This window comes from Mustelus asterias, chromosome 21, assembly GCF_964213995.1.
Source record: "Mustelus asterias chromosome 21, sMusAst1.hap1.1, whole genome shotgun sequence".
NCBI classification, from domain to species: domain Eukaryota; kingdom Metazoa; phylum Chordata; class Chondrichthyes; order Carcharhiniformes; family Triakidae; genus Mustelus; species Mustelus asterias.
The window spans coordinates 62,324,874-62,335,387 of NC_135821.1; the positions used below are offsets into that span (position 1 = coordinate 62,324,874).

At 47.1% G+C, this 10,514-nt stretch overlaps 1 protein-coding gene across 1 annotated transcript in view; it reads right to left on the reverse strand.

The window, feature by feature from the left end:
• Positions 1–8,030: 8,030 nt before the first annotated feature.
• The window catches only part of LOC144509333 (mediator of RNA polymerase II transcription subunit 30), a 34,519-nt gene continuing 32,035 nt past the window's right edge, over positions 8,031–10,514 (reverse strand). Inside the window, exon 5 of the mRNA XM_078238012.1 lies at positions 8,031–8,361. Coding sequence (XP_078094138.1) covers positions 8,266–8,361 — 96 coding nt within the window. The 3' untranslated portion in view covers positions 8,031–8,265. The remainder of the gene's footprint in view (positions 8,362–10,514) is intronic.

Below are 10,514 nucleotides of genomic sequence, written 5' to 3' on the forward strand. Positions count from 1 at the left end.
TAAAAACAGAGGGAGCTCTGGAGGAATACAAAGAAAGTAGGAAAGAACTCAAACGAGGAATTAGAAGGGCAAAAAGGGGTCACGAAATGTCCTTGGCAGACAGGATTAAGGAGAATCCCAAGGCATTTTATTCATACGTTAGGAACAAAAGGGTTGTCAGGGAAAAAATTGGACCTCTCAGGGACAAAAGTGGGGAATTATGCTCAGAGCCCAAAGAAGTAGGGGAGATCCTAAATGAATACTTTGCGTCGGTATTCACAAAGGAGAGGGATGTGTTGACTGGGAGTGTCTCGGAGGGGAGTGTTGAACTGTTGGAGAAAATCTCCATTACAAGGGAGGAAGTGTTAGGTTTGTTAGAGAATATAAAGACTGACAAATCCCCAGGGCCTGATGGAATCTATCCAAGGCTGCTCAGGGAGACAAGAGATGAAATCGCTGGGCCTCTGACGCAAATCTTTGTCTCGTCACTGGACGCAGGTGAGGTCCCAGAGGATTGGAGGATAGCTAATGTGGTCCCGCTATTTAAGAAGGGTAGGAAGGATAACCCGGGTAATTATAGGTCGGTGAGCTTGACGTCCGTGGTGGGGAAGTTGTTGGAGAAGATTCTTAGAGATAGGATGTATGCGCATTTAGAAAGGAATAAACTCATTAACGATAGTCAGCATGGTTTTGTGAGAGGGACGTCATGCCTCACTAACCTGGTGGAGTTTTTTGAAGAAGTGACTAGAATGGTTGACGAGGGAAGGGCCGTGGATGTCGTCTATATGGACTTTAGTAAAGCGTTTGACAAAATCCCTCATGGTAGGCTGGTGAAAAAGGTTGGATCTCATGGGATAAAGGGGGAGGTGGCTAGATGGGTGGAGAACTGGCTTGGTCACAGAAGACAGAGGCTGGTAGTGGAAGGGTCTTTTTCCGGCTGGAGGCCTGTGACTAGTGGTGTTCCGCAGGGCTCTGTATTGAGACCTCTGCTGTTTGTGATTTATATAAATGATCTGGAAGAAGGTGTAACTGGGGTGATCAGTAAGTTTGCGGACGACACAAAATTGGCTGGACTTGCAGATAGTGAGGAGCATTGTCAGAAGCTACAGAAGGATATAGATAGGCTGGAAATTTGGGCAAAGAAATGGCAGATGGAGTTCAATCCTGATAAATGCGAAGTGATGCATTTTGGTAGAAATAATGTAGGGAGGAGCTATACGATAAACGGCAGAACCATAAAGGGTGTAGATACGCAGAGGGACCTGGGTGTGCAAGTCCACAGATCCTTGAAGGTGAAGTCACAGATGGAGAATGTGGTGAAGAAGGCATATGGCATGCTTGCCTTTATAGGACGGGGCATAGAGTATAAAAGTTGGGGTCTGATGTTGCAGGTGTATAGAACGTTGGTTCGGCCGCATTTGGAATACTGCGTCCAGTTCTGGTCGCCACACTACCAGAAGGACGTGGAGGCTTTGGGGAGAGTACAGAGGAGGTTTACCAGGATGTTGCCTGGTATGGAGGGGCTTAGTTATGAGGAGAGATTGGGTAAACTGGGATTGTTCTCCCTGGAAAGACGGAGGATGAGGGGAGACTTAATAGAGGTGTATAAAATTATGAAAGGCATAGATAGGGTGAACGGTGGGAAGCTTTTCCCCAGGTCGGTGGTGACGTTCACGAGGGGTCATAGGTTCAAGGTGAGGGGGGGGAGGTTTGACACAGATATCAGAAGGACATATTTTACACAGAGGGTGGTGGGGGCCTGGAATGCGCTGCCAGGCAAGGTGGTGGAGGCAGACACGCTGGGAACATTTAAGACTTATCTAGACAGCCGTATGAACGGAGTGGGAATGGAGGGATGCAAAAGAATGGTCTAGTTTGGACCAGGGTGCGGCACGGGCTTGGAGGGCCGAAGGGCCTGTTCCTGTGCTGTATTGTTCTTTGTTCTTTGAATTGTTTGCTGGGAATGCTCCAATGCAAAAGTCTTTTCAATTTCCTTTAAACAAGGGATGGTCAAGAGTTCGTGAACAAGAAATTATCACATTAGTTTTAAACAATGAGTGCATTTATATAGTTAGTTTATTATAAAACTATAGTTGACGTGGAGTCACGTAAGTATTACTATTAGATCAGGTGACAGAAAACTTGGTTAATGAAAGGTTTTCAGGAGTACCTCAAGAGACAGTGGGCGCGATCTTACCTGCTGTTCATGCCACGCTCCTGCTGCAGCGAGGTTGGAGAATTTGGCTTCCAGCCAAATCTCCGTTCACTGTAGCGGGATGGGAAAATCCCATCGGCGTGAACTGCTGTGAGATTCTGGCCAGTGAGATTCAAGGAAGAACTCCCAGACTTAGGATCTCATTAACTCACTAACTTAGGGTCTCATTAGGGGCGCACGGTGGCATAGTGGTTAGCACTGCTGTCTCACAGCACCAGGGAGCCGGGTTCGATTCCCAGCTTGGGTCACTGTCTGTGTGGAGTTTGCGCTTTCTCCCTGTGTCTGCATGGGTTTGCTCCGGTTTCCTCCCACAGTCTGAAAGACGTGCTGGTTAGGTGCATTGGCCATGCTAAATTCTCCCTCAGTGTACCCGAATCGGCGCCGGAGTGCGGCGAATCAGGGATTTTCACAGTAACTTCATTGCAGTATTAATGTAAGCCTACTTGTGACAATAATAAATAAACTTTAAATGGGAGTTGTGACTAATAAATAAACTTTGACTGAATGTACGACCACCTATAATGAAGCGATTAAAATCGCTAGATGTGCAAGAAGCCAGAATTAGAGGAGGACAAAGAGCTTAGCTCTACAGGGCCGGAGGAGGTTACTGAGATAGGAAGGGGTGAGACCATGGAGGGATTTGAACAGCGGAATTAGTGTGTTAAAACGGTGGCCTGGAGCCAATGCAGATCAACGAACAAAGGGCAAATGGGACATGACGCAAGTTAGAGCACCAATTAATGGAGGGTGGTCGATGGAAAACTGGGCAGGAAGGATTGGAATTGTCAAATCTGTAGTTAACAATGGTCTGGATGCAGCGCAGGAACATGTTCTGTGGGCAAGGGATAGCTGGTAAGTCTCTTTTATAAGCTTGAATGTGTTATTGCATTGTTTGATATGTAAATGAACAAAAAAGTTTGCCCTTTTTTCAAGGATCATTTCTCCTTAGTACCCAATATACCCCCACTGCCATCTCTTCCCCAGTCAGTGAACAATACTGTTGGGCTGCTCTACTGATTGCTCTGATTTGTGTCTGGGTGTGTTCTTTTCAGTACCTTATCCAAGTGGCCAATCTTTGAGTGCCAGTTGAGGAACTGACCATTCACCTTCAATGACTTCACAGGCCAATTCGATCCCATCTTTGTCTGATATCTGCATGTGCATTCGGCCTGCCGGGGCTGATGGACTGGACATTTGGGAAGAGTAACCTTAGCTGATCTTGTCTCAGACGCAGTGGTGTTGAGACCAACTGTCAGTACAGGCTGTTCACAAACTTGCAAAGCCCTTGATCTATGTGGCACCGCTGAGCGTGAGGTGAGCCTTCAGGGAGTCATCATCTCCTTCGAATGCAAGGCAGACCCGGAGTAAGATAATAAAATTGACTAACTCTTGACAAGCATTACATTATGCGCTCTGTAATTCAAAGAGTTTACAAAAGGATCAATTTAACAAATGGTTTTCATTGACTGATGGGATCTAAACAAAAACTATCTTACAATTTGCATTTTTCTACATAAGTAAGACACTGACAGCTTCCTCCAGCAGGCTAACACTTGCAGCCCTTCATATTTCATTGCTAAAATTTATAGATTTTATTTCTGTCTGCAAAGAGCATCTGGCCATCAAGTCAATCTCCTGATTGTTCACCGCAAATACAGGGACTTTAACGTTGACTAATTGCTCGACTGCACATGTGCAATGAGGAATTCCACCCCTAACTCTGAGGCGCAGCAGATGAACCTGTTCCTCACTCATGCCATTGTGTATGGCAGTCTCGACACGTGTGAATGGTCTGGTTGCCAAGTCTAGTTTTTCTCAGTGGTTGAACAGATTTAACCAGCACCTACGCTCAGGTGACTCACATGACGTATGAACAACTCTTAACCAGGGTGCCAACAGGACTAAGAGCTGCACTCAGAATGGCAATAGTGAAAAGAGGCAGTGGCGTAGTGATAATGTCGCTGGACTATAGAGATCCAGGTTTGTGCTCTGGGGTCATGGGTTTCAATCCCACCGTGTGGCTAGTGGAATTTGAATTTACTTAATAAATCGAGGACAATAAAAACCTATGATGCGGAGATGCCAGCGTTGGACTGGGGTGGGCACAGTAAGAAGTCTCACAACACCAGGTTAAAGTCCAACAGGTTTATTTGGAATCACGACCTTTCGGAGCGCTGCTCCTTCCTCAGGTGAGTGGAGAGTTGGGTTCACAAACACAGCATGTACAGACAGAGACGCAACTGGTTGGAATGCGAGTTCTTCACAGGTAAAGGGGTGTGAATTGTCTCAAGCCAGGACAGTTAGGAGGATTTTGCAAGCCCAGGCAAAATGGTGGGGGTTACATTTAGTGTGACATGGACCCAAGATCCCGGTTGAAGCCGTCCTCATGTGTGCGGAACTTGACTATCAGTTTCTGCTCAGCCATAAAAAGCTATCCATGGCTATCATGCCCATTAGGGAAGGAAATCTGCCATCCTTACCAGGCCTGGCCTACATAGGACTCCAAACCTAGAGCAACGTGGCTAACTCTCAACTACCCTCTGAAAGGCTAGTTCAAGTTACTCAGTTCAAGAGCAACAAATGCTGGCCTTGCCAGCAACACCCACATCCTCCCATGAAAGAATAAAAAGAAGCCTTTGCCAAACAGGAGTCAAAGAGTTCAAATGATTTGTGCAATGACTTTGCACCTGAGCCATTAGAAAATTTATAAATAAATAAATAATCAGATTTGCCGAATGTTCATCTTTGAGAATAGTTTCAGGCTCCAGACACAGAAATCACTAAAAGCTAAAGAACAGATATTATGGCAAATCATTAAAAAGGCTAATATTGTAGTATGCATAGAATTCTCAACGTTGCCCTTGGCTGGGATTCTCCAGCCCCGCTGTAGTGAATGGAGATTTGGCTGAGCGCCAAATTCTCTGCTCTCGCTGGCATTGATAGTGGGGTGTGCGAGACTGGAGAATTTTGGCCACAATCTTTTGCATTCAAGGAAATACACGTCTAAGGGGTTACTCATTTGAGGAGTCGCATTTTCCCAAAAAAATGAGTGTCAGTTCAGGTGAGAAAACCAGTGTGATGCCAGAGCGAACCTGATCGTAATCTTCATGCACTGGTCTTTTTTTTGGGGGGTGGGGGCAAATTTTGTACCGGTTCAGAGAGGGGCAGGGCCTAAACAGGCCAGCAAGCCTGGCTCTAGAGATCAGAGTGCTGTTTTTAAGGGACGCCCCGATCTGAGTGAGGTTGAAGTCCCCCTGCTTCCTCCCTCCCCCCACATTGTTGACGTGTTCCTCCCCTCCCGAACATAGATCGCCAGCATCAGGCAGTCAGGACTCTCCCAATGGGTCTCACTTCATGCCCGCCCCCTTGGCACTGACCCCCTTCAGACCTGCCCCCTTGCCATGACTCAGCCATGTCTCCGATCACCAGGGGGTTTTAATGGCATCCGAGCCCCCTGCGTGGCCATCACACCTGGTCTCCATTTGTGGATACCAGTAGTGATTCACACCAGGTTGCCACAGCACCTGAGGGTTGGAGAATCCTGGGAGCAGGGAGAATCCGACTTGAGGCATATTTAAATATTTATTTAAATATACTAAGTCTGTTAATCTGGTTCCCACCCTCACTGGATGGGAAACGGATTACATTGGGCCACACAGGAGAATCTCAAAGGGGGTTCTCTCTGGCACTAGCTATGCTAGGTCCCTCCCCCACGATTCTCCAGCTCTGCACGGCCCCAGCTCGAGTTGTGCATTAACAGGTGATGCTGGAGATACACCCCTGAGATGTTCAAAAGGGGTTGATAGGATAGAGAGAAACTATTTCCTCTGGTGAGGGAAGTTCAAAGCCAGGAGTCATAACTTTAAAATTAGAATCAGATCATAACAGGGGTAATGTCAAAAAGCATATCCTAGCACATAGGTTTGTGGAGATAGTGTCTGTCCCATAAGGCGGCGGGGGGGGGGGGCGGGGGGGAACAGAGTATTAATTGAAACTTTTAAATCAAAATTGAACGGCTTTGGGGGGGAGTAAGGGTTATGGAACTGAGGAAGATCAGCCCCGAGTTGTTTGAATGATCAAAGAAGCCCAGCGGAGGGTGGAAGGGGCAGAGGGAGGGGGTGGGAGGCGGAGGGAGGGAGGTGGGGGCGTAGCTGCATGGCCTACTCCTATTTCTATACTCTAAGGCTCCTGGATCTCCAGGGTCACACCCAGCCAGCCCATTTTTTTCTTGTTTCTGATGTTTTATTTTTAATAAAGGCAGGTACTCCAAGGTAATTTTCAAAGGCACACTATTTTCTTTGTTGTGAAAGGTTTGTTTTCTCGGGTATTGTTATAGATATTATCCTGTAATTCCTGAGGACTCCAGAAATATCCTGGAGAGTGGGCAACTGGGATTTGGACTCTCCCCACACTGCCAAGAGCTTCCGCACAGAGGGCGGAATGGAATGCGCACCCTGTGACAGGGTTAATGGCAGGATGGCAGGAGGTGGGTGGGGGGCCTCCCCGTGACTTCCCCTTGCCATAACTCACTTCTGGGTCTGGGACCCAGCGCTGGGTGAATGTTGTACCAGCAGTAGCCATCACCTTCCCCATAGTGCTACCATTCAATATCGCTGCAGGCCCCAGCTCTCAAAGTGAGATTTCCACCCTGGGTTCCTTGATCCCAGGGTAGGCAAGCCGCTGTGCAGTTCACCCAATTGGCACTTCATTTGGAGGGCCTTCCCCAAAAGAGGCAATGTGGGGCTCCCATTGGCTTTCCATTCAGCAGGTCATTCTTACATTGGCAGGCTATGGCTAGCGGGACACTCCAAAGATCAGTATTTGGGCCCCAGCTATTCACGATATATATCAATGATCTGGATGTGGGAACCAAATGTAATATTTCTAAGGTTCACGGTTGATACAAAGCGAAGCGGGAATGTGTGTTGTGAGGAAGATTTAAAGTGGCTACAAGAGGATTTGGATAGACTTAGTGAGTGGGCAAGAACATGCCAGATGGAATATAGTGTGAAAAAATGTGAGGTTATTCACTTTGGTAGAAGGAACAGACGTGTAGAGTATTTCTTAAATGGTAACAAATTAGAAAGTACAAATGTACAAAGCGACATGGGTGTCCTTATCCATAGTTCACATAACGCTAACATGTAGGTGCAGTAATCTATTAAGATGACTAATGGAATGTTAGTCTTTATCACAAGAGGATTTGAGTACAGGAGTAGTGAGGTCTTGTTTCAATTGTACAGGAGCTTGGTTAGACGGCACCTGGAGTACTGCGTGCTCCCTGACTCCCTCTAAGGCAATAATGTCCATTCTGATAGTGCAATGAAGGTTCACCAGATTTGTTCTGGGGATGGTGGGACTGTCTCATGAAGAGAGATTGGGCAAACTGGGCTTGTATTTTCTGGAGCTTTGAAGAATGAGAGGTGATCTCATTGAAATCTACACAATACTTAAAGCATTAAGGATAGTTGCAGGCAAGATGTTTCTCTTGGTTGGGGAGCCTAAAACCAGGGGGACACAATTTGAAAATAAGGAGGATGCCACTTAGGACCGAAATGAGGAGAGATTTCTTTACACAGAAGATTGTGAATCTTCGGAATTCTCTATCCCAGAGGGTTGAGGAAGCTCAGTCATTGTGTATGTTAAAGGCAGAGATCAATAGATTACTTACCAACAATAACAAAGGGTTACGAGGAGATTGGGTGGAAAAGTCTTGGGAAGTGTCCGATCAGCCGTGATTGTATTGAATGGCGGAGCAGGCTCAATGGGGCTGAATGGCCTACTCCTCCAGTTAAATGGATCACCATTTAAAAAACACACAAAAATAGCACCTTAATTCAGTCAGACTCAAAATTTCTGAGCAAATTTACTGGGCAAAGTTTCCCTCCCCAGTGTACATTTTTTTTTGTTTTGCTTTTTATTTGTAAATGTAGAAAAACAGTTATATTTACAGTGCAAAAAAATTTTTTTTTTTTTTTAAAAACACACTAGCTACTTGAATGCTTCCTTTGTTACAAGGATCTAAATGGAGAGGTCAGTTTGTGGAACAAATTGGGACTTTCACCCTGAGCTTAGTTCCTCATTGCCAGCATAGAATTGATGTCCCAAATGAGATTCCGTAGCTGGTCCATAATGTGCTTCAGTTCTTGGTTCTTCTGTTGCAGCTTCTGGGAGAACAAAGAAGAAAATATTTAAGAACAGGAAGAGCCGATATTTCTCCTTCCTCCTTTTGACCGATCTTAGCCACGTTTCCACCATTTTATGGATGCGACTAAACTCCAATCGACCCCCTCAGGTCAATTCCTCTTTTTTATTTAATTAGTCACAAGTAAGGCTTACATTAACACTGCAATGAAGTTACTGTGAAATTCCCCTAGTCGCCACACTCCAGCGCCTGTTCGGGTCAATGCATCAATGCACCTAACCAACATGTCTTTCAGACTGTGGGAGGAAACCGGAGCACCGGAGGAAACCCATGCAGACATGGGGAGAACATGCAGATTCCACACAGACAATGATTCGAAGGAGAGAAGGGGAGGCTGTCTGAATGCCCTGGACAATTCCTCAACCGTCAGCAAATCTTCTTCCTCAGCTCTTTCAGGCAGTGCAGTCCAAACAAGAACAACGTACGGAGTTAAATATATATTCTCATCCCCCTGCCCAGCTCTTTAACCTTGAATCTGTGTACTCTGGTTATCAACCCCACTGCCACGACAAACAGTCTCCTGTTTACCTGTCAAAATCCTTCACCGTTATCAAATCTCCCTTTAGCATTCCTTGCTCAAAGGTAAAGTTTGTTTACGAGTGTCACAAGTAGGCTTTCATTAACACTGCAATGAAATTACTGTGAAAATCCCCTAGTTGCCACACTCCAACGTCTGTTCAGGTACACTGAGGGAGAATTTAGCATGGCCAATCCACCTAACCAGCACGTCTTTCAGATTGTGGCAGGAAACCGGAGCACCCGGAGGAAACCCACGCAGACACGGGGAGAACGTGCAGACTCCACACAGACAATGACCCAAGCCGGGAATCGAACCTGGGACCGTGGCGCTGTGAGGCAGCAGTGCTAACCACTGTGCCACCGTAAGAACAGCCATCCCAGCTTCTCCAGTCTTTCCACATAATGAAAGCCCCTTCTGTAAACCAAAGCTCTTTTCTGTACACTACGATGGATGAGCTGTCCTGAGGAGCCCCTGATTGGGCACCTATGTTTCAGTCTACTGAAATTACTCAGATATATCAACTCTGGACCTGGTAGCATTTGGCATTTTTTTTCCCCACAATGATGATTACACTGACCTTTTTACTAATTATTTGCAATTTGCTTTTAGTCATGAATTAGCCAGTAATTGGGGAGTTATCTGGCTCAGGTCCATATAGCATAAGAGTCCCTGGCATTTAAAGGAAAACCAAGCTTAACGAGCAATCTATTCCATAATTGCACAAGGTCCTCAATGAGTGGGTATCGTGCACAGGCAAAAATAATCTGACATTTAAGGGAGACCAAGAACATAACATGACCGGCTATGGTTTAACACTTGTAATACAGCGGGCATAAGAATAAGGCGACAGTACACTACAGCTCCGATCTCAATCCAGAGTCAAGCTGTACTTAATTGTTGATCAGAAAATAGAATTCTGATGGACAAAAGAGTAGGAGGATGGATCTGAGGAGGGAGGTGTAGAAGAGGAGAGAGAAAGGGGTAGAAAGAGAGAGAGAGAAAGGGGTTGATAGAGAGAGAGCGAGAGAGAGAGGGGTTGATAGAGAGAGATAGAGAGAGAGGGGTTGATATATATAGAGAGAGAGGGGGGGTTGAGAGAGAGAGAGGGGGGGGTTGAGAGAGAGAGGAGGGGGGGGGGTTGAGAGAGAGGGGGGGGGTTGAGAGAGAGGGGGGGGGGTTGAGAGAGAGGGGGGGGGGTTGAGAGAGAGGGGGGGGGTTGAGAGAGAGGGGGGGGGTTGAGAGAGAGGGGGGGGGGTTGAGAGAGAGGGGGGGTTGAGAGAGAGGGGGGGGTTGAGAGAGAGGGGGGGGTTGAGAGAGAGGGGGGGGTTGAGAGAGAGGGGGGGGTTGAGAGAGAGGGGGGGGTTGAGAGAGAGGGGGGGGTTGAGAGAGAGGGGGGGGTTGAGAGAGAGGGGGGGGTTGAGAGAGAGGGGGGGGGTTGAGAGAAGGGGGGTGAGAGAGAGGGGGGGGGTTGAGAGAGAGGGGGGGTTGAGAGAGAGGGGGGGTTGAGAGAGAGGGGGGGGGGGGGTGAGAGAGAGGGGGGGGGGGTTGAGAGAGAGCGGGGTGGGGGGTTGAGAGAGAGGGGGGGGTTGAGAGAG